The sequence below is a fragment of the Rhineura floridana genome, chromosome 5 (genome assembly GCF_030035675.1).
Source record: "Rhineura floridana isolate rRhiFlo1 chromosome 5, rRhiFlo1.hap2, whole genome shotgun sequence".
NCBI classification, from domain to species: domain Eukaryota; kingdom Metazoa; phylum Chordata; class Lepidosauria; order Squamata; family Rhineuridae; genus Rhineura; species Rhineura floridana.
This window is the reverse complement of record NC_084484.1, coordinates 131,817,520-131,844,922: the sequence shown is the minus strand read 5'-3', so window position 1 is coordinate 131,844,922 and position 27,403 is coordinate 131,817,520. Positions and strand designations below refer to the sequence as shown.

General features: G+C 42.1%; 1 protein-coding gene across 1 annotated transcript in view; it reads left to right on the top strand.

Moving 5' to 3' along the window:
• Positions 1-1,889: 1,889 nt before the first annotated feature.
• LOC133385935 (suppressor of tumorigenicity 14 protein homolog) overlaps positions 1,890-27,403 on the top strand; it is a 32,075-nt gene continuing 6,561 nt past the window's right edge. Inside the window, exons 1-11 of the mRNA XM_061629528.1 lie at positions 1,890-1,915; positions 4,374-4,570; positions 4,660-4,698; positions 7,406-7,622; positions 9,763-9,905; positions 10,848-10,945; positions 11,985-12,097; positions 13,971-14,104; positions 17,677-17,781; positions 20,617-20,730; positions 26,862-26,981. Of these exons, the coding sequence (XP_061485512.1) occupies positions 4,432-4,570; positions 4,660-4,698; positions 7,406-7,622; positions 9,763-9,905; positions 10,848-10,945; positions 11,985-12,097; positions 13,971-14,104; positions 17,677-17,781; positions 20,617-20,730; positions 26,862-26,981 (1,222 nt within the window). The 5' untranslated portion in view covers positions 1,890-1,915; positions 4,374-4,431. The remainder of the gene's footprint in view (positions 1,916-4,373; positions 4,571-4,659; positions 4,699-7,405; positions 7,623-9,762; positions 9,906-10,847; positions 10,946-11,984; positions 12,098-13,970; positions 14,105-17,676; positions 17,782-20,616; positions 20,731-26,861; positions 26,982-27,403) is intronic.

Below are 27,403 nucleotides of genomic sequence, written 5' to 3'. Positions count from 1 at the left end.
CTTAGAACTGCAGGATGCCAGTGATAAACAACCTTCTTTATAAGTGTTCATGACAATGTCAAAAAGTTGGTCTTTGGCATATTGTGAGGAGCTGGTTGTCAAATATCATCAACATTTTTCTCTTTAATTCCTTACATAGTAGTCCCAATCCAGCAAAAAGGAAACTGGGCACTGAAATGACTTTCCTTTAACAGATCTGCTTGCCACCAATGCAAAAGGTTGCTGTACTGACTGGACTGGAGACATTCCACCCAGACCCTGTTGATTTGAATTTGCTTTGAGCCTTTTAAAAATTGTTAGAAAACACAAATAAAAATAATAACATTATGAAATTAAACATTTCCATTGTGTGGGTAAGAAAATCCTATGTATACCTCCTTGATTGCTAGATAATATTATCCATGGGTACTGACAACAAGTAGATTTATGCTTATCTTCATTTGAACCCATTGAAAACATACTTCTACTAGAATATTAAATATAGCATTTCATGATATCATCTTTTTAATAAAATCTTGTAATGGACTTTGATTTTGATCAGAAGTTGTAAATTAATTAGGAAAATTGTTTAGAAAAAGAGAGTTTCTAGTAACACAGAAGTTAGGCCAATGTGTTTTTAAGCAACCCCTTTTCAGCACTGATTAATCTGTTTTTGTTTTGCTAATGTGCGGCCCTCCCCCACTCCCCACCTTTCAGCTCCTGCATTCTCTTTCATCTACATTGGTGGAAGTGTAGAAATTCCTAACCTGACCTACACAAGTGATCTCATGAATCCCAAGTCACATACATTTATATTGCAAGCTGAAGCAGTCCAGAATTATGTAAGTTTGACTATGGTAAATATAAATCACTTTGGTTCAAATTTCAGTTGATAGGCTCTGTAATTGGAACATGCTATTGATGGAACTAGAATGTTGAGGCATTGTTGAGAAAGATGCTTTCATATTTCTCTCTTTTAGTTTCCTTAAAGGCAGAGGAGTGGTGGCTTGATCAAAATTGAAAGTATTCTTTGGGAGAGTATTACCAGGGCCAGCCCTACCATAAACCATGGTGAAACAGCCTGGGCCAGGCAGCAGATATTGGACAGAAAGTGATCAATTTATATTTTTACCATTAGGCAAGCGTGGCACTTTGATGTTATACTTCAGGCACCAAAATATCTTGAGCCTTCTAGAATTAGAACAATGTTCTCTGGTTCCATTTCCTGTAAGCGGATTTGTAGCTTCTTCTGCTTTGCATAGTAACTGCAGCCTTACTGTTTTTTTGTATTTCTTTGTGGAGATTTTGGGATGATCCATTTATATTTAAAGCAAAGCCCCCCTCCTTTTAAATTCCTCCTTCCAGCCCAACAATACTTGCTTTCTTGTACTTCTCTTGCAAATTTACTCTGTTTGTGAGATCAATACACTTTTCCAGGTTGGTGCTAACCAAAGGTTTGAAAATACAAAGCATCTCTCTGTTAGCTTGCATTTCCCAACTGAGTTAGGCATGGACCTCAAAGCTGCTTTGTACATGGATTGCATGAGTTGCCCATGACCTGATTAGAACTGACAGTGATCTTAAGTAGTCTAAATCAGTACTGATTTGTCTTTCAGTAGCCTCTGTTTTGCAAAGAGTGAGTTTTATGCTGTCTTGTAAAAATTAATCAAACTGAAGCAAAATATTATGTTGATTTTTTTAAAGAATCACAATCTGTTCCACCAACTAGCTACTTATTTGTGCTAGGTATAAAACAATGGTAAGGGGAAAAAATGTTACTATGCAACATTTTTTTTAAAAAAAAATTATATGCAAATGAAAAAGATTTTCTTTTGTTCTTTATATTTAGTCTTCTAATTGTTTATCAGTTTGCAGAATTGTATGAGTCTTCTAACGTAGGGAAATATTACTTGACTTCCATTATTACTGCATTTAGGTAAGTACCAAAATTGCAAAATATATATTTCTGACTGTTGACTTTTGGTGCCTTTCCTATTCCTGTTTGCAAGAATCGTAAGATAATAAAGTTGAGAAACAGATTTTGTCAAGATTTTAGTTTTGTTTCAGTTCTGATTAGACTTTGGTTGAAATCCTAAATACACTTTCCATTCCAGCTAAGCTGAATCATGAGCTCCTTTCAGATAACCTAAGCTGGGAAGTGAATGTATGGGGGCTAGGACTGGTCTAAGACAATTTGCCTTCTATGGTAGAGGAGGAGACATAGTACCCCTTCTCCCAGTTTCTCATACAAAAGCTGACCAGACTGGCAGTCAAATCTTTCTTCAACAGGAGGCTAGTTAAGGGGTACCAGGCAGATTGTCTGGCACACACAGCTCTGTTCTACATATCTTGCAGTATCTGCAAGTATTTCTGCCCTCTCCCGAGTAGCTGTGACCTGAGGTGACCACATCATTCTGCCTAATGGTAGGACTGTGCTAGGATTGTGGAGTCCTGAACTACGCATATTCCACAGACTGTGTAAACAGAATCCATGTTACTTCTCCCACACACATTTACTTGCTTCACTTTGATCATCTGAGTTAGATTAAGCTTCACGAAAGCAATGAGATTTAGCTAATTGCAACTCATTTCTTCCATTGTTTCGGTGAATTCCCTTCAGCTGGATCAAGCTGATTTGGTTTAAAGTATTTCCCATTGTCATTGCTGGGGGCATTTCCAAAGTACTATTTTAGGACTGGGATGTGGTCTGATTGTCTTCGATTAGGATAAATAGGAAAAACAAGGTTGCCTATATGAAAAATATCAAACTTAATGCTGAATGTGCAAATTAATGCCGAAGCATGGGGTTTATGGGGAATATCAGATCCATGGGCCAAATGTGACCCTTCAGGTCTCTGCATCTGGCCCTTGGGACTATTCACTCGTCCTGAACTGTGATGGAGAAGGGGAAAAGGCATGTGTGTTTAGAAATCTATTACTTTGTGTGGCAGGAATGTAGCTGACTTTACAAAGGTAAGAGTCATATTGTTTGCTCTATCCACTTTTCTGCCTCTGGCCCCACACACTTTTTGCCTCTGGCTTTGCCCTCCACAGCAATGTGGCCCTGGAAGGTTGCCCATGAGGGAATGTGGCCCTCAGGCTGAAAAAAAGATTCCCTAGCCCTGCTTTAAGAAAGTATTTCAAAAGAGCTATGCTCTCATAGTAGCACAGAAATGTGAGATTGTGGTCAAGGATTGCATAATTATGGTCACCCCATGATGATCTGAACCTATGGAACAACTAATTGGGATTCACACAACTTGCTAACTGGGGTTCACACAAACCTTTTTGATGAAGTGAAGTCAGCAAAAATAGACCTTTGGAGTGACATAATATTTAGTGTGGCAAAAAGGTCTTAGGAATACTCTAATACTTGCTGCACATAGCTTGCCATATCTCAAACAGTCTGTAAAAGTGGCTTGAGCCAGGACCTGATGAATCACAGGCTTGAGCCATCTTCGAACATTTACAAGACTGATTCATCTAGCCCAAATCCTCTTTCCCTAAGGCAAATACATCACCATGTCAAAATAGCTCTTTGGCACTGTGTGGTGTGCTACATGTATCACTACTTTTCACACAAAATAGGGGGTGAAAACAGAGCTTGATCTGTAGTAAATCATCATATTATAAAAGTTAGCATTTATATAGCCCTTTAGAATGTTCAAAGCACTCTGCATATATTAGAAGGCCTTGTAACACTCTGCAAGGTAGGGTTAATATGATCATTATACCCCATCAAATAGAGCCAGTGTGGAGTAGTGGTTAAGGTGTTGGACTACGAACTGGGAGACCAGTGTTTGAATCCCCACATAGCCATGAAGCTCACTGGGTGACCTTGGGCCAGTCACTGCCTCTTAGCCTCATGAAAACCCTATTCATAGAGTCTCTGTAAGTCGGAATCGACTTGAAGGCAGTACATTTACATTTTACCCCATCAAATGGCAGCAGCGGGAGCGGCAGGGAAGATGCTCAGAGACAGTGGCTTGTATAAAGCCACATAACGATTGTGTGACTGAGGCTAGATGTGAATCAGCCCTTACATCACAATATGTGAGATCCAGTGTGCATGACCACACTGTTAGCAATTTCATTTCTTCCTTCTCATTCCTATACTGAAGAACTTTATGGTGGAGTGTAGGATCTGATCATGATGCAAACGGAGCAACTGTCTCCACACAAGCAGGGTGAGAAGAAAAAAGAGGTCCCTGGAGCACTGGAGCACTGACTGATTGATGCTTGTAGTTTGAATGTATGAACCCATTTAAGTAACAAATCCCCCTCTGTATGCTGCCAATCCGGCTCTTCTACTCATCTGCACAGGTGAAGAGGTACAAGTTATCACTATCAAACCTGATGCTATTCTTCAATCTTATTTTGTCTTCTTCCTCCAGTGAAGGAAAAAATGGCCTTCAAGCTTATTACTGGAACACATTTTGGGGCCCACAAGATATGGTTCTCTCTATTCAAAATCTCCCTTCAATGAAGCAAAAACAAATTATTAGTAAACGGAAACCTGCAACTGATAATAGCACTGCTGAACCATTATCTTTAGAAGAGGATTTTGATATTATTACCATGGAGCTTTTTGGTAACATAGTATTTTATATTCTTTAGAAGTTTCCAAAATGTGCATGTATGCATGTATCACTAATTTTGATGATTATTCAACATTTTTAGTTTCAGATTCTGCAGACTATGATATGACACTGAAATCAGGTAAGAGCTGTTTTTCTCCCCTTTGTGCAGTGCTATGTCATTAGCAATCTATCAAACATTGCTCCAGCAGAGCCCCCATTCAGTTCATTGGAGCTTCCTGTTAAGTTGAACCCAAAGAGTACAATGAACCAGAGAAACGTCTCCTGCTCAAGAGTCATTGAAATGAATGGGAGTTGTTCAAGGCCACCCTTGTACTCTTGTGCAGGGATGGAGGAGACATTTGATTCATTTTGCATTTAAAGGCAGACTTGCCTTATTTGTACTTTCCAAAACAATACACAAATCAGCTATCTATTGAAATTTGCACTTCTTCAAATTTTGCAGTGCAGTCCTCCAGCCAAGTAATGTGTACAAAAGGCTGCTTATGAATGAATATTACTGAAAACAGCATTAAAAATGCATTATATTAGTAAACATTGCCATGCAAAAATGGGCATAGGCAAATTGCATACAAAAATGTATACATTAGGAGAAATTTGCACTAAAACGCTTATGAATTTTCATGAGGACTTTTTTAAAAAAAGCTGATGTAGAAATGTGGAGAATTTAAGATTGGAAAAAATCAAATATGGAAAAATCAAGACTGGAAAAACCAAAACTGTCGAATTCACCCATCCCTACTCTTGTGTAACTCATTTTCATTTCAAGGATACTTCTGCAGGAAAATTATTTCACTCTAAGTCAATTGCAACCACTGTCAGTTGAGAATGATATGCTCATAAATACTAATCCAGACTTTCTAAGCATTTCTAGATGTCATTTTCCTAATCTTCTCAATCTAGAACTATCACCCATTATACAGTCAGTGTACCATGAACCTTATTCACTAATAGCAAATTCAGTTGTGCGAGCATGGATCCCTATGTTGCCAAAATGGTACCATCCATGTGCAAGAGGGAAGAATACGCAGGCTTGGGAAAACTTGCAAGGTTGCAGAAGTATAAAGAGAAAGAAAAACTTGGGGTGGGGGGAACCATTAGGCAGAAGATAACCAAAACAGTTCAAAGAGTACTGAGCTGACTGACAGTTCTCTATCTGTGTGTGTGACTGAAAACTGGGGAAAGGGGGAATAGAATGGAATATCTTAGAAGAGGGCATGGCTTGCTGGCTGGACCTCTGAACAGAAGTACTTCACATTGCAACATTTTGTTACAGGGTCTGTTTCCCATTCACATAATTCACCAATTTGCACTGTCAATATATAAGATGTGTTGGAGTTATTTATTTTAATTTAATTTTTTAGAAAGACTAGAAATAACATTGACTGCATTGCCCAGATAAAGGAAAGCATTTTGGTCATTTACAACAATGCCTCCTATGTTGAATATGTTTTATAGCTTCTGTTAAGCAATTTAAATAACTGTTGATTTTGATCAGTTAATGATTTATCAATACCCCTATTGAAGAACATGTCAGGGAAATCAATTTGTGGACAAGGGTGATGAAGGTAACTGTGGGGGATCAGGAGTGTACCTGCTGGCCATCTCCCCTGTCCTGAAGCTGTGGACAGAGCATACATATATTTACACACAGGCTTTGTTCAAAGCTTCAGATGAACAAATGGATGGAAAAATGGACTCAGCAAGAGGAATCCAGTTCCTTCTGTTCCATGCATTGCTACCCCCACATATGTCATCTGAGTAGGACTTCTGGAAGGGACCAGGAGCCTTGATCTCCGGTCCAGCCCTTCATCACGGATAGGAACAAGTATCTCCTTCTGTCTTGGGAAATTACTGCTGTGCCTTGAAGCATGTCGATAAAAGATTATAGCATGATAACAGTAGATCAGTTCTGAGCTATTTTGTCCTTAACAAGATTACTATAATGAATGAAATAACATGTGAGAAGAGAAATTATAAAATGCTACACTGAATTTAATTGCTGCCCTGGGCTCCAGGGTGGGATGATGATGATGATTATGATTATGATATAGACTGGGCAAAATACAGTCTTAATCTTTGAATAAAATAAAAAGTAGATTATATTGATTTGATTTATTGATTTGAGAAAGTTTTGAGCTAACTTGACTTAGTGGTTAACTTGACTAACGGTTACTTAGCCTCAACAGCTGAAGATCAGTCATGATTCCTCACCTGTAAAATGAGGACTGTTAAGCTCATACCAATTATTTTGATGCCTGAAGAGTTAGATATTATGCAAATAAAATGTATGACAATTACATTAAGGCTACATTCCTAAACATGCCTATAATAGGGAGTAGGCCCCATAGATCTCAGTGAGACTTTCTTCTGAACAATTGTGTTTAGGGCGGTGCTGTAAGAATGATTAATTGTCTCAGACTGTGTGCTGTTGTTTCGCTGCTTAAGCTCATGTGCTTCACTTGTTTTTTCCATTAGTTGATACACATAGAGCTAATTTGAATTCAGTTAACTGGTGAAAGGTGTTGGCTTAATACATAGGAATTCAAGACTTCTAGCATCTGATCAGGTGCATAAAATAGATCCTTTTTCATTGCCTTTGTGCCCCAGCCCTGTCCCAAGAGAGGACAACTTCATGGAGTGAGAACATAGCACAGAGCTGTCTCACAACATTCAGTCCTTGTCTGATAAGATGGATAAGCCTACCTTTTGTGGTGTAGACATCTGGTTCCTGGGATCTAGGCCAACACGGTCTGGATTAATTTCTCTTTTAATTTCTTCTCATTACTGCTTTTCTGCCACTGATCTGTTTTGGTTTTTTCTACCAGTGGCCTTTGACCTCTACGCAAAGCCTGGTAATAATAGGACATTAACACTGATGAATCCTAAGAAATCTTTTTATCAGTGGAGGCTGCGAGTTCCATCCGACTATGTGGTGAGACTGGTCATTGTTCCCTTGCATGGTGTGACTCCTGGGAGTTGCACAACTCACAGGCTGTCTGCATATGACTTCCTTCTTCCTCTGCAGAACAAGATCATTACAAGGTAAGAGAGAAAAGAAAAGTTTATTGCATAGGGAACAAAGCAAATCTTAAAACTTTGCTGCATGTACCACAGTGCATATATCCTGCACCCAGATGGTAACAGGCTCACACCCTGATTTCTCCATTTAAAAGATCTCTGATAGCAGGTGATGGGAAATACTTCTGCCTGGGATTCTGGAGAGCTACTGGCCCTGTTTGCACATAATGGTAAACCATAGTTAATAGTTTACCATGAATGTGCCAGTCAGTAGTGTGTGGCAGAAACAAACCATGATCTCTGGCATAATGTTATATCCTAACCAGAAGTTGTGGTTTATTTTGCTCAAACAAACCATAATCTGAAAGTCAAAAACAAACCTGGTCTACAGATCATGGTTTGTGTTCTGCAGATGGGAGTATAGTGGGGGGTGAAGAAAAATTAGATGTATTATGGCCACAGTGTTACCAGATACAGCTTCACAGAGACAAATGTCATTGGATAAGATCAGAGTCTTTTTCAGACAAGTCACACAATGCTTGGATTAGCCCAGGTTGCTGTCTCATATTGAGACATTGGGAACTGTCAACACCATTAATGATTCATGCGGTTCCAGTGGACATTGCCCCCCCTACGAGGCAGGATGCTGTTGCCACCCATGAGATGGGATAACAAATTCCCATGCTCCAAGGGTTGGGTGGGTGTGCTTTCCTGTGTGAGGGAGTGAGGAACCCACCTCCCAACTCTCTTACCTTAAAGGATCTTACCTTAGTATCCTTTGCTAGATATGTCAAAGTTGTGATGAAGAAAGAAAGAAAGAAAGAAAGAAAGAAAGAAAGAAAGAAAGAAAGAAAGAAAGAAAGAAAGAAAGAAAGAAAGAAAGAAAGAAAGAAAGAAAGAAAGAAAGAAAGAAAGAAAGAAAGAAAGAAAGAAAGAAAGAAAGAAAGAAAGAAAGAAAGAAAGAAAGAAAGAAAGAAAGAAAGAAAGAAAGAAAGAAAGAAAGAAAGAAAGAAAGAAAGAAAGAAAGAAGCCCTGTCGGGCCATCAACAGTACACACACCACAGGATTGCTAAGAAGGCAAAAACTCTGGGGACAATTCTGTCAGTTCTACCCCCCCAAGCAAAGCTCCTTCCTAGCTCTATCAACAAGTGACTCATGCTGGGTCCAGAGCAATCCTGCACTAGATTACTTCAATTTATATTCTATCAAGTTATAGCAAAATGGTGTGGGTAGGGATGGGCAGGCCAGGAAGATAATAGCTGTGTCCTTGGTGGGTGGGGTGTCCTGTTAATCTTTCCAGGTGGGAGATGACTTTCCCTTTCAGGTCCACCTGTGTCCCCCCTGCCTTCTCCATACTAGCCCTCTCCTGATCAGCTGGGAGACCAGCTGACAGACTACGCATGCAGTACATCACACACACACACAGCAGGCATATTGAGGGGCTTTCTGTGCAATCAAGAACCCAGACTTGTTCGAGTGAAACAAACCATGATCCTTGGTTCAGACACAATGCTAAGACAGAGATTGTGGTTTGTTTCTCCCATACTCTAATGGGGAGGAGCCAAGTAGTCCAGATTGTTACATTCACAGCAAACCATTAACAATGGTTTTAGCCCAAGAGACAGAAAGGGAGAAAGTGTGCATGTGCTCACTTTGCTTTTCCAAGGGATCTGGGTAAAAGGTTGGATCCAGCAGAATTAACATGAACCTTGGAAGAGATGAAAGGGGAAGTGAGAAAGACTGTCACATTCTCCTTCAACTCTATATTTTGAAGGAGGAAAAGGTAACAATCCTCACAAGAGGGCACGTGGGCATCAGGAGAAAACCTCAAAGGTGCCATTGTGTCTACAGATACCATGTTGATGACCCCTGCTTTTCTGTGATATGTGAACAAAGCCAGCCAGTCAGAATAGTCAGTACTGAGCTAGATTGATTGGTGGCAAGACTCAGCATAAGGTAGCATCTCAAATGCAGTCATATAATGCAGATGTAACTCTATATTGTTCAGATAACTGCACAAGTTTCAAATCGTACAAATTCTCCTTTTGATTCTAGCTCAAACACACCAAATCAGCTTTACAGATTGAACGGAAACATTTATAGTCTCCTGGGATACTGAAGTGAAAAAGCTCTCAAGTTCTTAATCAGTCTGAATGTATTTCAGATGGTGTGGACTGTCTGGGGCCTGGACTTCCCCAGTTGTACGCTTAACTTCATCAAGTAATGTAATGCTGGTCACGTTTTCACTGGACCGAAGAAAAGAGAACAATATATTGAAAGCGTATTTCCAAGCAGTTCCTAAAATTGGTATGTACTTGCCAGACCACATATAAGTAGGACACAGGCATTGTTTGTGCATTTCTTTTGATGATTCAAATATAGTTTGTGATCACACTGACAAGAATGTTTTTTAAAGATGTTTTGTTTTAATATATTTTAAAGTCTGTTTTTAAGATGTTTTAGAGTGTTTTTAGTGTTTTGTTTGCCACCCTGGGCTCCCACTATTTAAATAATTAATAAATAAATAAGAATGAAACAAGTGATAAAATTGGCTTTGGCAGAAATGCTCATTCCCCCCACCCCATTCTTAATTACAAGGGTATCCAAATCTGCTGCAAATTTCCCACGAAGTGGGAGGTGACAGAACTTATCTGCTTCCACACATCATCATTGTAAAGGCATCATCTTTGAGCTCAGCCAGACAGCACCCTCTCTCTCTCATGCACAAAGGTGGCATCACAAGCTGCTTCTGAAATTCAGGGGTGAGGGCTCCAAATGCAGTTTATCATGCGATGCACAGGGGTTATTTGTTTGGGGAAACGATAACAGATTTCCCACTCTGTTTGTGTTTTTCCTTGCACAATGAGGAAGGAGGAGTGGAACTGTTGAAAGAACAGCAATTGTTCTTTTTCTTCTGAGGGCCAAGCTAGATGATATGTTAGCATTGTATCTACACAGTTAAATGCAGTTAAAACAAACATACACGCATTGCCAACACAGGAGGCCTGATCTATATAGTACAGGGTTGTCCGTCTGTCCATGTGTGTGTGTGTGTGTGTGTGTAAAGATGGCTTGAATGCTTTGCCCCCCCATAATTACTTTTTGGATTCCCCCCCTTTCTGTGCCAGCAATTTGCATAGGGGGGAAAACCTATCACAATCACATCAATGAGAGCATTCCCATGCTTTCCAAAACAACAAAAAGCTGTCCTTAAGAGAAATGTTGTTCTGTTGTTGTTTTTCTCCTTAGTATGTGGTGGCCGGTTTATTTCTTGGAATGGAACTGTTATTTCTCCTTACTATCCAAGTTACTATCCACCTAATATTGACTGCCACTGGATTATCAGGGTATGTACTCTTAGAAGTAACAGTGAACCATGATGATTGTTTTATAACTTTATTTTATTTTAAAAAGGAGACAATTTCTTTTAAAATAATGAGGCTATGTCCACACCATACATTTAAAGCACTGTTATACCAATTTGATAGTCATGGCTTCCACCAAAGAATCCTGTGAACTGTAGTTTGTGAAGGGTGCCGAGAGTCTTTAGGAGACCTATGATCTCCCCACAGAGCCACAATTTTCAGAGTTCTCTGGGAAGATGGACTGACTGTTAAACCACACTGGGAATAGCAGGGGGCATAGGGAACTGACACACAGCCAATGTTGTCCCAACCTTTATATTTGCTTAGTGATAGGCAGAGCCTTAATTTTCATTAATAATTGGTAGTCCCTTCCTATACTAAAGTTGTTTTAGTTGAAGTCTGAGAAAAGACCATGTGGGGGATCCCAATGTACTGATATGTTATTACTTTACTGTCATGTGGTGAATGGGACACATACACAGCTTGCAGTCTTATGCTCACTGAAAGAAGGGGGTCTGCTTCGCTTACAGTGCCAACTTGTGATCAGTAGGGCTTAGTCCAAGGTACATGTATCCGTAGGAAGCTACTGAGTCAAGCCATTGGTCCATCTAGCTCAATATAGTCCACACTGACTGACAGCAACTCTCCAGGATTTCAGATGGGTATCTCTCCCAGCCCTACCCAGATACACCAGGTAGTGAACCTGGGCCTGTCTGCATACAAGGCAGATGCTGTACCACTGAGCTATAGTGTATAAGGACTGCAGTCTATATTCTCCAGCCAGCTAGGGCAGTGATCAGGCATGATGGTAACCAAATTTCAACAAGGTCACACAGATTTCCCAAACCTGCTATACTTACCTGGGGAACAGTAGGACTTATATCTGAGTAGACATATGTAGGTTTGTATTGTTAATGTGTTTAGGACTAACATGCAAGCAATTTTCAAGCATAGAAGTACAACAAATGTTCTTTCCCATGCTTCTGTTTTTAAATATATATATATATATATTATATCTTAGGCACCACTACCTGGATATAGATTGTTGCTAAAAATTCTTGTAATACAAGTTCAGGAACAGTCCCCTGGATCCAATAAATGTGATAAAGATTGGCTGGAAATTGATGGAACTAGGTGAGCTACAACCTTGCCTGCTACTTTTATAAACTACAGATTAGAAAAAAGTTTTTCAAGTCTTTTATTGTAAGAGATAAAAAATGAAAGAAGAATTTTAAGAAAAATTAGAAGAAACTTTGAAAAAGTAATGCGGTAGGGGTGCAAGAAGAGAAGAGGCTTCTAATAATTAAATTACATCCCTGTTACAGTCTTCTGTCTCTACTATTGAAGATCCAGTCTTCTGTTTTAAATCTTTTAAGTAGGAGGATAAAAAAGATGCAATCAAAAAGCTTTTTAACATTTGAACAGTTACCCCTGCTCTGTACCACATTGTAGACCACTTTTGAAATCCAAAAGTGGCTTGACAGTAGAGTAGGTGGGCAGGGATGCCGTTTATGAGTCAAAAAACTTAATTGAGCACATACATAACTATACACTTCTTTGTATTGTGGATGAGACCATATAGACATCAAGCTAAGACAGTGCAGGGAGGTAGAGGTCTCTTTTGTTGTTATTATTTATTAATCACCTTCCATATAAATGGCTCAGGGCAACGTTCAATAAGAACAGCTAATAACAAATATCCAAAAAACCACATGTACATTTTTTAAAAACTCTCAATACAAAATAAACACCCATGGTGTTATGACATGGAGCCACACAAAACTATAGACCTACAGCTGCAGTGGCAGAACCTTTACAACAAGGATGGCTAACCTGTGGCCTTGCAGATTTTTTTATTCATTTATTTGATTTATATCCTGCCCTCTCTCCCAGTAGGGCCCAGGGCAGCAAACAAAAGCACTAAAAACACTTTAAAACATCATAAAGACAGATTTTAAAATATATTAAAACACAACAACCATTAAAAACATATTAAAACAAAACATCTTTAAAAACATTTTTTTAAAAGCTTTAAAAACATTTTAAAAAGAAGGTTTAAAAATATATCAAAAAGCATAGTTTTGGACTCCATCAGCCCAAGTCAGCCTGGTTAATGGCCAGGCTGGCTGGGAGATGTAGTCTAGTAACATTTGAAAGTCCAAGCGTTCTCAATCCCTGCTTTAGAACATATGAAGAGACTTGCTGGGTCAGACCAAGCATTTGGCTTTGGTGAGAAAGGTGCAGTAGGAGAGGGTTGACAAAGGGAAGTTGTGAAGATAGGGGGGTTAGCGAGGTAATCAAGAAGTATGGGTGGATCCAGACTATGCTAGTTGCACATAGTTTTCACTGAGATCAATGAGACTTAATTTAGTCATGACTGACTTCCCACCTTAATTTCAATGGGATCTAAATTAAATTGACTTAGTCTAGATTAGAATTCCAATAGTGATAACAGTAACAAAATCTGGATAATGTGAAGTTGTCAAAATGGCAAGCTACAATAAATACAAAGCAAAGAGACCAATCTTGTGATGCCTGGGAGGGTGGCTGAGGGACTGTAGGATGCTGTGAACATGCCTTTCCACAGGAAGGTCCAGTGCCATTAGTCCTCCACTGGCAGTGCTCAAAGGGCAGTGGGAAGAATAGGGGATGCCTTGGACCTGCGGGATCCAAAATCCCCTGGTTTCCCCCTCATCTCCTCCACCACCAAAAGAGGAAAGAGCTACACCAGCCCTGCAGCTGGTGTAGTTATTTTCCCTCCCATTGACACACACCTGCCATGGCTGGAGCAAGCAACAGGGCTTAGAAAGTGGTGGTTTTTCTGCCATGGACTCTCTCCACCACTATCTTACGATGGCTCTGCTTGGCTGCAATCCTATATTCACTTACCTGAGAGTAAGTCCCTTGAACTCCATGAGTTGACATGTGGTGTAAGTAAAAAAAAATTGGCTAGTCCTATTATACTGATGCATGACTGTAGTTCCCCCCCCCATTTTATTCTTACCAGATATTGTAAACCTATTGCAGAAGGCAACAGAGTCAAGGAATATGGCTTTTCAGTTTCCGTCAGTTTCCATTCAGATGAACTGGTCACACAGAGGGGTTTTTATATTGAATTCAGAGCTTTCAGCCACACGGACCGTAAGTGGGCACAGATGCACTTCGAATGGTATTATATTGTCATAGCTTTTGGAAACTGTGCTTTACACTAAAATGAAACATAGCAGGTAGTCGTCTTGTTAGATCAAGGTCTTCAACCTGCGCAGCAGGATTTCCTCTCCCTTTCCTTGTGCAACCCCATGCCACCCAAATCTGCTCCAGAACCAATTTGGGGGGGGGAGGAGAGGGAGAGGAAATCCTATTGCACAGGTTGAAGTCCTTGCACTAACAGGACTTCATTAGATACAACCCTTAACTTCTCCCCTTACAAAAACTGATCCATTTCAGAAATAAAATATGAACTGTTAGATGCTAATTCTAACAGACGCCAGTTTTGAAAGAGATTTCAGAAGAAGGATGAGAAACAGAACCATTTACACGGTTGTGGTTGTTGTTGTTACTAATGGCGGGTTGGCACAATCTAGGAACCACTCAAAATTATTTTACTGGAGGTATTTCAGTAGAGGCTGGATGGCTGTTAGTCAGGGATGCTACATTGTAGGTCCTGATTTGAGCAGGGAGTTAGACTAGATGACCTCTTAAGATACCTTTCAGCTCTCATATTCTTTGATTCAATTATTCTAAGACTGCCAGCATTGATTTTTTTCTTTTTTTGGTAGGGGGGACACAACCTTGGAAGGTGTGTAAGAGTGAATCTGCACAGACATGTCTTCAGAGCTAAATCACAAATAATCATGCAAGAAAGCATCAGAAGTGGATATATGTTGTGTCATGGGAGAACCACATACCAATGCCATACCTGAGTACAGTTTAGGTTGTACTGGCCTCCTTTTCTGATAGTGGAGAGAACCAGTGGGTGCTGAGGTCAAGGTGTGGGGAATTAGATGCACTGATCTGATCAGATTCTTGAAAATACTCTTATGTGTTCATTCTGTTAGTGGTACCAGAGGGTGAGTAGAAGAAACCATGAGCTTTAGAAGATACACTAGAGATTTACTGGTTGGGCATGAACAAATTTCTTTTAGCTTGTCCTGAATGTGCCTCCTTCATACCTAGGAGCATCCTTACTATTAAGCAGGATGGTGCAGGAGACTTGAGGCTTCCATTAAAAGTCAACAAATGTCTCATTTTTCAGATTGCTACAAAAAGGCCAGCTATTATGATGGGTGCACACATGGACAGAAGGCTTGAAAATAAATACATTTCCAATGTCATCCAGTGAGCTTTGTGACTGACACTCTAACCACTACTAAATCACACTGGTTCTTGATAGGCCAATGTCTTTGTGGGTAGTGGGCAACTGCTTGGTTGTCTGCAGAGAGACATGGCCACTGTGCTGAATGATTAAGAAAGGGTGTTACCACCAAGATGCTCTTCCGTTCCCAGCCAAGCCCCACCCACCTCTCTCATAGTGGTAGACTGGGAATCTGCATTTGGTTACTCACCTGTTAGAAAAGATTACATCTTTAAAAGACAATATTAGGGCAATGCTCACCAATCCCATGAGAGGAGTTGCCCTGAAACTGTGTTTCAATGTTCAGTGAAAGCACTGTTCTGCTCTTTGTGCCTAACTCCTATCCTGCAAGAAAGAACAAGCCATGAATGATGGGCCAATAGTACAATAAGTGCAGTGGAGTGTTCTGCATTCACAAAGGTACTCTCCATTGCCTTCACTGGAGCATGATGGAGCCTTACTTGTCTTTAGGGAATCATGGATCCTCCTTTCAGCAACCTGCGTATTTACTCCATACCCCATGTTTGGTGACCCTGCCATCAACACTTGTTAACTGGTACATATTGCAGGTGCAAAGAGAAGGGTGGGACACTCAGCCAAGATTGTTTGAGCCTTCTGCTTGGGGTAAGCAATGGATGATGCCATGGAAGTCTCACTTTAAAGTATGGGATTCCCCGGGCAGATCTATCAATGTGGAGTGCTTTGTCCTTGCAGCTTAAGTTGCAGCAGTGGAGATGGAATTTCTGGCATGTGCCACCATCCCTGATCATTGCCTATGCTGGCTAGGACTGATGTTGGAAGTGTAGTCCAACAACACCTGGATGACACCACATTGCCCCTTATCTCATGCCTTGTTATATAAGAGCAGAGATGCCTTGTTGGTACTTATATGCTCCTGGTGGAGTGCTGTGGTTGGCTGCAAAGTTAGTCAGAATCCTATCCTCTGCTGAGTCTGTGGGAGCACAGTGGGAAGAAGTGGGGTCTGTCTTATGGGACTGTCCACTGTCATTTAACCTTGCACCACTGGTATAAGGGTAAAGCTATTCTTTTTTTTTTTTTTGCCAAGTGTGGCGGGAAGGGGGAGGTCTTTACTTGCTTACTCTAACAACAAAACCCAGCTCCCACTCCAGTGGTTCTCCTAAACCCATGCCACTGCCATAATTCAGTCTCACCTATTCTCTCTGAACCCTTCACTTACCAATAACCTGATAACTGTAGGGTACAGGGATGCTACAAAGCCAGTCAGATACAGGCATAATATTTACCAAACGTATTTGCATTTATTGTTTTTTTACAAGATTATTAATTGCACAAGCAAGCTTATCTGATAAAGCTCATCTATCATACTTTAAAAAGAGCACTGTATCTTTAAATGAGCATACACTTTGTTAATTTGTTACTGTCACTTTAAATACTAACAGCTTATATTCCGCTGTTAATGTTAAACTAAGACAGTTTTGAGGAAGCAGTTAGTTGCCCTATTCAAACCCTTCACCCAAACTACTCTTTGATTCTTTCCACCTCAGTTCAACCTCACCACCCCTTTAACTGAGGCTTTTGCTAGAAGCCTCTTTTTCCAACCCGTTTTTGACCTACTGAGGCACAGTACTGTCCTGCCCTGGAAGTCTTCCCTCTGGTATTCCTGACAGTCACGAGAGACCAACTTCCAAGCTGCTTCTCATGTCTCCCCTCAGCACTACAGACAGGTTCTCCGATGCCACGTGATTCAGCTATCCCCAGCAAGTCCTCAGCCGTGAGTCTTCAGCCAAGCCACTCCACCTGCCTCTCAGGTCTTCCTTCTTCTTCCCTGAGCCTTTTCCTCTGCTGTCTTCTTCTGACTTACTCCATGAACACCAAACACCATAAATGTCCACTCTCCAACCAAGTAACTACAACCACTAACTACTGCTAACCCAGCCATGTATACACTTCTTCTGGATCTTCTAGTCCAGCCCCAGCCAATCACACTGTCTAACTGAAAATTCTAAACCTGCAGCCACCAATTGAAATACTTATGTCCTTTTACATACTGAGGATTCTAACAGCAATCCTTCCTCACTACTGTCACTTAAGGCCCCATGTAACAGTTAAACTTTGATCACAGAAGATAGAAAACTTCCCATATTATCTACATATGTACATTACAATACAAATGTCAGAATACATTACACAGTACCCATTAAATTTAATTCAGATAAACAGGATTTCTTCACACCATCACTGTAGCAATGTGCCATACTACTGTAAGGGAGTTTAGGAGTAATCCTATTTTACCCAGCAGATATAACTCAGTGACAGAATCAGTCTGTTATTCAGTGTCTTCATGACTATGGGAGACTGAAACATTTTATTCTTTTAGCTTGTCCTAGGCAATTCAAATGTTCTGACAGAACATGCATCCCTTTAAACAATAAGTGTGATGGGTGGAAAGATTGCGCAGATGGAAGTGATGAGGTAAACTGTGGTAAGTTAATCATGAACTAATTATATTGATATTTTGAATGTTGGTTGGGAAGAGACATACAAAGTTAAAAGTAGAAAAATATCACTACCGGGCATTGTACTCTTCAGTAGACAATGTAACCATTTATCAAAAATAAAGTAGCTCATAACCTTTGGTCTTGTCAAATGTTTAACAATTCAGTGAAGAATTGAGATTTGCTTCATCTAAAAAGCACTGAATAGCAAAGCAAGCAAAGGTGAAGCTACATACAAAAATATTCCTTGTCTACACCAGTAATGATTTGAAATGAATGCTAATGAAAGTTAAAGAGGAAAGCACAAAAGCAGGACTACAGCTGAACGTAAGACTAAAGTAATGACAACAGAAGATTTATGTAACTTTAAAGTTGACTACGAGGACATTGAACTTATAAAGGATTATCAATACCTCGGCACAGTCATTGTGTAGTAGGAGCATGTTGCGCCCCCTTTAGCAATGGGAATAACACAGCCAGACACAGATTTATGGGTGAAGTAGGGCCACAACTTTATTGATAAGAGCAAGTAAAGCGGGATTAGCATGGCAGTAGGGCCACGATCTGCTTCATTCCGGCAGCCCATGCTGGAGGAATGCTGAATCAACCAACAAGCAGTTGGGAACTACCCTTGGGAGTTGGCTCGCTTTAGACCCAGGTGGGGTGTGAACACAAGACACCTATGGTCCCGCTGACCAACCAGTGGGAGGGGTTATGAGCTGGATGAGGCGGCGCCCCTCCTGAGCTAGGGGCATAGCCATCGTGTGCCCCCACTGGACTCCTTATGGGAGTCCCCCTTATGATTGATCCTGCCCAATGCCATTTCCGCCTAAAGTTGTGACAGAAGTGAGTGAACACCTAACAATTGCACAGCGAACCACTGAGGGATAGGTGAAAAAACCTGCTCAACTATGGGGCCAGATTCGTTGAGAGGAAAAATTCCTATCCGGCCCTGTCAACCAGCAACCCAGTTAAACACAGCTCAGTGACACCCTAAGACCGAGAGAGGGTGGGTGGGAAAACCAGCACACGAAGAAAGAGGCCGGCTCTCTGGAGACTGGGTCCTCTTGCAAGACTGCCCAGGATTGTGGGTAATCTCGCGAGAGCTGGGTCATAGATGGAAGGGTTCTAACTCCTCCCTCCCATTGCTGCCTGGGGCACGCTCCACCCCACAATTAGCGCCCTGTGCGGAGGCTCAAGGCTTGTCTTAACTAAAATAGAGACAATAGTCAAGAAATCAGAAGAAGGCTAGGACTGGGGAGGGCAGCTATGACAGAACTAGAAAAGGTCCTCAAATGCAACAATGTATCACTGAACACCAAAGTCAGGACCATTCAGACCATGGTATTTCCGATCTCTATGTATGGATGTGAAAGTTGGACAGTGAAAAACTGGATAAGAGAAAAATCAACTCATTTGAAATGTGGTGTTGGAGGAGAGCTTTGTGCATACCATGGACTGCAAAAAAGACAAATAATTGGGTCTTAGAACAAATTAAACCAGAACTATCACTAGAAGCTAGAATGATGAAACTGAGGTTATCATACTTTGGACACATCATGAGAAAACATGATTCACTTTGTTGTTATGTGCCTCCAAGTCGACTACAACTTATGGCGACCTTATGAATCAGCGACCTCCAAGAGCATCTGTCATGAACCACCCTATTCAGATCTTGTAAGTTCAGGTCTGGGGCTTCCTTTATGGAATCAATCCATCTCTTGTTTGGCCTTCCTCTTTTTCTACTCCCTTCTGTTTTTCCCAGCATTATTATCTTTTCTAATGAATCATGTCTTCTCATTATGTATCCAAAGTATGATAACCTCAGTTTCATCATTTTAGCTTCTAATGATAGTTCTGGTTTAATTTGTTCTAACACCCAATTATTTGTCTTTTTTGCAGTCCATGGTATCCACAAAGCTCTCCTTCAACACCACATTTCAAATGAGTTGATTACATGATTCACTAGAAAAGACAAAGACAATAATGCTGGGAAAAACAGAAGGGAGTAGAAAAAGAGGAAGTCCAAACAAGAGATAGATTGATTCCATAAAGGAAGTCACAGACCTGAACTTACAAGATCTGAACAGGGTGGTTCATGACAGATGCTCTTGAAGGTCACTGATTCTAAGTCATGATCAACTTGAAGGCACATGAAATGGACTGCCTTCAAGTCGATCCTGACTTATGGCTGCCCTATGAATAGGGTTTTCATGGTAAGTGGTATTCAGAGGGGGTTTACCATTGTCTCCCTCTGAGGCTAGTCCTCCCCAGCTGGCTAGGGCCTGCTCAGCTGGCCACAGCTGCACAAGCCAGCCACTTTCTTGTTCGCAACTGCCAGCCGGGGGGCATCTGGGCTCCTTGGGACTATGCAGCTTGCCCACGGCTGCACAGGTGGCAGGGCATGTAACCCCTGAGCCACTCACTGTGGGGTGATCTTTAGCTGGCCCTTTATACCCAGGAGACACGAGCAGGGATTTGAACTCACAGACTCTGAACTCCCAGCCAGGTTCTCATCCCCACTGTGCTATACCAGGCACATAACAACAACAAAAACTGCATGAGAAGATAATATTTCTTGGGACATATTTTCATTACTTCATGGTTTAACAGTAATCCCCAGTTTCCAGAGAACCCTGGGAACTGTAGCTCAGGGTTTGGGCTTGGTTCAGCTGGGACTAGGGCTCTCTAACAGAATTCCTAGGATGCTACCATTTCCCAGGGTTCATGATTAGGGTTCATGATTAGAGGAAGATGGGCTCTCTGCGGGCATCTACTGCTGAGTGAAATGCTACATTCTTGACCATAACATTATTCTCTAGGTTGTAATCCAATGGAATCTAATTGTGGTACTGGGAAGTGTAAACCCCATTCCAAGTCTTGCAAAGGAGACGACAGCTGTGAGAATGATAGTGATGAGGAAGAAGACAATTGCTGTAAGCATGATGCAAACTAATTTTAGCCTTGAAATGGGAATTAAGAAAATGCTGGGAAACTTGGGAGTTCTTGCCTCATTTTCTTACATGTTGTTTTTGATATGAACTATTATTTATTGCAAGAGTGGCCAGCAGGGAAGAGCACCACTGCATATCTGGCTTTTCATCAGCGGTGTCACTAATGCTTATCAGAGGGAGAGAAGGAGGGGCAAGGCAGCAGGGAGATTGGTTGTGCAGGCACACTGGTGGAGCAAATCCAGCACTCCCACTGGTGCACTCACCCAGTGTTGACCTCCCTGATGCCTTGTCCCTTCCCTCTTGGTAAGCACTAGGAACACCACTGACAGGAGGAGGTCAGGTGCACACAACACCGCCTCTTCCTACCAGCTGCTCCTGATTTATTCTTCATGTATTTATTATATTTATATCCCACATTTCCTCCAAGGAACTCAAAGGGGTGCACATAGTTCTCCCCCTCCTCATTTAATCCTCACTACAACCTATGAGGTAGATTAGGCTGAGAGATAGTGACTGGCTCTAGATCACCCACTTACTTTCATGGCTGAGTAGAGATTTGAACTCTGGTCTCCCAGGTCCTTGTCCACACTCTATCCATTACACCAAACTACCCTTCCAATCATTTCATTCTATTATTGTTATTGTTGTTGTTAATTAGTTGCTTGTTACCTGAAGGTCTCCAAGCGACTTACAACAAAATTAATAACAAAAGTAAATATACCATAACATAAAAACAGAACAATAAAACAGCAACCGCCCTCCTATAGAAACAGAAAGCGTTGGCAGCACAGTAATATAAATAGCATCATCTCAGTCTATCATATAACTAGGGGAAAAAGATGAGTCTTTATCTGGCAGCTAAAAGATATCACTGAGGGTTCCAGGTGGACCTCATGGGGAGTGCATTCTACAGATGGGGAGCCACAACTGAAAAGGGTCTCTCCTTTATCACCAGGGCCGACACCGACCTGCTCTGGGCCCTGGCACCTGCATGCAGGCATGCAGGCATGCATGCATGCCCCACCTACCTACCTACCTACTGAGTGGATGGGTGGGCAGCTGGGTGAGCAAGTGATTGGGGGGTGGCAGGGGTGGGGGTGAGCAGGGGAGGCAGGCAGGGGGCAGGTGAGTGGGAGGGGGTGAGTTAGCAGGGGGAGGTGGGTGAGCGAGCGAGCAAGTGAATGGGGGCAGGGGAGGTGGGCAAGTGGGCAGAGGGGCAGGGGAGGTGGGCAAGTGGGCGAAGGGGCAGGGGCGGGAGGTGAGTGATTGGGCTGACAGGCTGGGGGGGCAGGATGGCAAGTGAGTGAGCAGGCAGGGGAGTGGGTCGGGGTAGGTGGAGTGGGCAGGTGGGTGGCAAGGGAGGGATGGTGGGGCAGCGAGCAAGCAGGGGGTGGGAAACTCCCTCCCTGCAATCCATGGCAGGGAGCCTGCGGCAGATCATGGAAGAGGAGCACTACTCCCCCACCCTAACGAGAGGCCTGTCAGGGCCCTCGGCCAGGGCCTGACCTGGCTACCCTTTGGTGCCAGCCCTGCTTGTCACCACCCTCTGAGCTTCCCTCAGATGGGAAGCTTCCAAACTGTTTTCAAAGACAGCCCCACATAAAGCACAGTGCAGTAATCCAGCCTTGAGGTTACCAGAGCATAGATAGGGTCGCAGTTGGGCCACAAGCCTAAGCTTATGGAAAGCGCTCCACACCACTGAGGCCACCTGTGCCTCAAACAACAGCAATGGATCCAGAAGAACCCCCAAACATTCAGGCTCTTACAATCTTGAAGGTTGATTGTAGTAATGCAGTCTGTGTATAGCTATCTTTGAACATTCACTGAAAGCTTCAGCTGGTTCCAGCTGCCCTGAAAGAGGCGTTGATCCAACTGCTCTGAAAAAACCCACCCTTAACCCTTTGGTTTGTGACAACTACCACCCGGTCACAAATACCCCCTTTTTAGGGAAGGTGATTGAGAGGGTTGTGGCACAGCAATTGCAAGTACTCTGGGATGAAACAGATTATATTGACCCATTCCAATATGGGTTCCGGCCTGGTTATGAAACTGAATTGGCCTTGGTCGCCCTGATGGATGACCTTTAACAGGAGAAGGACAAGGGAGTGTGACCCTGTTATTCTGACTTGATCTCTCAGCGGCCTTGGATACCACTGACCATGGTATCCCTCTGAGCTGACTTGGTGAGATAGGTACTGGAGACACTGTTTTTCAATGGTTCCGATCCTATCTCCAGGGCCATTTTCAGAGAACAGCATTGGGCGATTGCCTTTTGGTCCCCTGGCAGTTGTGCTGTGGGATGCCTCAGGGTACCATCTTGTCCCTCATGCTGTTTAACCACCGGCTGGGCCAGGGAGGTAATAAATGCCTCCTTGAGAGAGGGAGTAGTCCCTGGTAGTCTCAAGGAGGCAATAATAAGACCTCTTTTAAAGAAACCTTCTTTGGACCCAGATGTTTTGAACAACTACAGACCGGTGGCGAATGTCCCTTTTTTGGGCAAGGTTCTGGAGCGGATGGTTGCCGGCCAGCTCCAGGCGCTCTTGGATGAAACCGATTATCTGGATCCATTTCAATCTGGTTTTAGGTCCGGTTTTGGCACTGAAACAGCCTTGGTCGCCCTGTATGATGACCTTTGTCGGGAGAGGGACAGGGGGAGTGTGACTCTGTTGATTCTCCTTGATCTCTCAGCGGCGTTTGATACCATCGACCATGGTATCCTTCTGGGGAGGCTCGCGGAGTTGGGAGTTGGGGGCACTGCTTGGCAGTGGCTCTGCTCCTACTTAGCGGATCGTCGCCAGAAGGTAGTGCTTGGGGAACATTGCTCGACACCCTGGACTCTCCATTGTGGAGTCCCTCAGGGGTCGGTTTTGTCCCCCATGCTTTTTAACATCTACATGCACCCTCTGGGTGGGGTCATCAGGAGTTTTGGAGTGTGTTGCCATCAGTACGCTGATGACACGCAGCTCTACTTCTCCTTTTCACCTTCCACAGGTGAGACTGTTGATGTGCTGAACCGTTACCTGACTGCGATAATGGACTGGATGAGAGCTAATAAACTAAAACTCAATCCAGACAAGACTGAGATACTGTTGGTGAGCTCTTTCCCTGCTCAGATGGTGGATGCTTATCCTGTTCTAGATGGGGTTACACTCCCCTTGAAGGAACAGGTTCGTAGTTTGGGGGTCCTTTTTGACCCTTCCTTGTTGCTCGAGGCTCAAGTGGCCTCGGTGGCACGGAATGCGTTTTACCACCTGCGCTTAGTAGCCCAACTACGCCCCTATCTGGACAGTGATGATCTCGCCTCGGTTGTTCACGCTCTGGTAACTTCTAGACTGGATTACTGTAACGTGCTCTACGTAGGGCTGCCCTTGAAGACTGCTCGGAAACTTCAGCTAGTGCAAAATGCGGCAGCCAGGCTGTTGACAAGGACCAATAGGTCTGCGCATATAACACCTGTCCTGGCTCGCTTGCACTGGCTACCTATTTGTTTCCAAGCTAGATTCAAGGTGCTGGTGTTGACCTATAAAGCCTTACACGGTGTGGGACTGCAATACCTTGTGGAACGCCTCTGCCGCTATGAACCTACCCGTTCACTTCGTTCTGTATCTAAGGCCCTCCTCCGGGTACCAACTCACCAGGATGCCCGGAGGACTGTTACTAGATCTAGGGCCTTTTCTGTGGTGGCCCCCGAATTATGGAACAGCTTACCGGAGGAAATACGCCTGGCGCCTACGGTTCTTTCTTTTAGGCGCCAGGTTAAGACCTGGTTTTACTCCCAGGCATTTTAATGTTTAATGCTTTATGTTTAATGTTCTTAGTTTAATGTGTTCCTTTGTTACTGATTTTATTCTATATTGTATTTTAATCTCGTTCTGTACACCGCCCAGAGAGCTATTAGCTATGGGTGGTCTAGAAATGAAAATAAATAAATAAATAAAATAAATAAAAACATCTATATGAAGCCCTCGGGAGCAGTCATCAGGAGATTTGGGGAGAGGTGCCAGCAGTACGCTGATTATACCCAGCTCTATCTTTCTGTAACATCTGAATCGGGAGAGGCTGTGCAAGCCCTGGACTGCTGCCGGGGCCCAGTGGTAGGCTGGATGAGGGCCAATAAAGTGAGATTGAATCTTAGCAAGACAGAGGGGCTGTGGGTTGGTGGTTCCCGAGTTCAGATAATTGGTCGGTTGCCTGCTTTGGATGGTGTCATAATGCTGGAGGAGCAGGTTTGTAGTCTGGGGGTGCCTGTAAGATCATCTTACCCCTTATATACTCTGTTGATCACTACACTCTGCAGGTGAGGGCCTCCTGCAGGTATCATCTTATCAGAAGATCCATTCCACACAACATAGCTTTAGTGTAGTGGCACCTACCCTTTGGAATTCCCTCCCCTTAAATATTAGACAGGCACCGTCACTGTATCTTATTGGTGCCTACTGAAGATCTTCCTCTTTCAACAAGCCTTTGAAGTAGAGACCTTATCCCAGTCTGCATCTATGTTTGAATTGCTTTTTAAGATGTTTTTAAAGCTTTTTAAAAAATGTTTTTAAAGATGTTTTGTTTTAAGATATTTTTAAAGATGTTTTGTTTTAAGATAGTTTAAAGTCTGTTTTAAGATGTTTTAGAGCGTTTTTAGTGTTTTGTTTGCTGCCCTGGGCTCCTTCTGGCAGGAAGGGAGGGATATAAATTTAATAAAAATAAATAAATAAATAAATAAATGTGGCAGATGTTTTCCTAAGGTAACAGTATTGCTTAGAACACATTTGGTGCGGTCTAAAATCTGTATTCTTGATTACACTGTTAATCTATTCTTCCTCCAAGAAGCTCAGGGTAGCATACATAGTTGTCTCCTCACAAAACAACACACATTTTATTCTCAAAACGACTATGTGGAGTTGATGAACGTAACGATTTCAGTTTCGTTCAGTTTCTCATTTTTCCATTCTGCAGTTCTTCACATTTCTGCATCAATTTGTGATTTTTTAAAAAACATCCTAATGTGCACATTTTTCCAAATATACACATCTTTGCAAGCAGTTTCTCCTAATATAATGCATTTTTATATACTTTTCATTAATATATGTATTTTTGTGCACACTTTCCTCTAATAGACTTTCCCCTAAAATTTGTACACATATTTTGGTTGGAGAATTGGAAAAAATCTGGAGAACAAAATTTGGAGAAGTGTAAATTTCAAGGAATTGCTGTATTTCAGTTTGCATATTGTTTCAGGAAGTGTGACTTAGATAGGTTTGCATTAAAATGCAAAGGAAACCAGAATTCTCCTCCATCCTTTCTGTAGTTCTATGAATCAGCTTAAACTACAGCACTGTGAGTCCTAAGGCTGTTTTTTTAGTGTGCATGTGCACAACCACCACATACAAACAATAATTCTGTGCTTTTTCTGAAGACGGCTAGTCTTGCTTTTAAAATTATAAAATATATGAGTACCTTAAGATGCTGCAGGACTACTATTCATTTTCTAACAGCTTGTTTTCTAAATTTCCACAATAAGGCAGTTTGTCCAGGAAAACATACTCAATTCCTATTAAACATTCCAGTGAAACAAAAAAATAGTGACTACTTTGAGGTTAATATCTCAAGAATTCAAGAATACTGAAGAACATTTACCTGGATAGCTCCTCTATGCACCTTAAGTGTACAACTGTTTGTGCATATTTATGCACAGGAAGTATGAGTGGCTTATTGTGCACAAGGTTTCAGAATCATAACTGTATATTTCTACATTAGATAGCTATTCCAGTGGCAACATGGAACTTTGGGATTCTTTCCCATGTCCAGATTACAGATGTGTCTAAGTCAGGGATAGCCAGTGTGGTACCCTCCAGATGTTCACATCAGCTCCAGTCAGCATGGCCAGTGTTCATGGATGATGGGACTTGTAGTCCAACAACATCTAGAGAGCACCATGTTGGCCAAGACATCTATGAGATGACACCTTCTAAACGCATTTATTTTTTGTAAAATACATCATATTATGAGATAACACCTCCTAAATGCTTTTTTTTGTAAAATGCATTGTATTAATTATGATGTATGAGACACCATTAAGTGCACTAATATTTTTCTCATCTGTCATTGTATTTTTTCAGCATATAAACGTTGCTCACAACATGCATACAAATGCCTGAATGGGAAGTGTCCAGTAAAGCCAAACCCAGAATGTGATGGAATAAGAGACTGTGCAGATGGATCTGATGAAATGAATTGTGGTATGTAATTAATGAGTGAATTACTGAAGTGAACTGAAATGCCTCTCTATGTTTCAGCAGCTATATTAGGACTATGTAAACTCCTATGTGCTCCCAGGCCCCCAATATAGCACTTACCTCATTGCTGACACAACCATTATAATATCTGCTTTGCTCCATGTTATGGCCCAGGTCTACAATGAAGCCACACCAGCTCTACCACTCCTTGTCTTTCCCCTGTCTCCCCCCCTCAACTCCAGCCTTTACACTGAGGTTCTCAGCATGCATACAGACCTTACACTAGAGGTAGCCAACATGGTGCCTACTGTTCCCATTAGCCCCAGCCAGCATGGCCAATGGTCATGGATGATGGGAGCTGTAGTCCAGCAACATATTGAGGGCACCATATTCGCTACTCCTGCCTTTAACAGCCCACAGAAGCA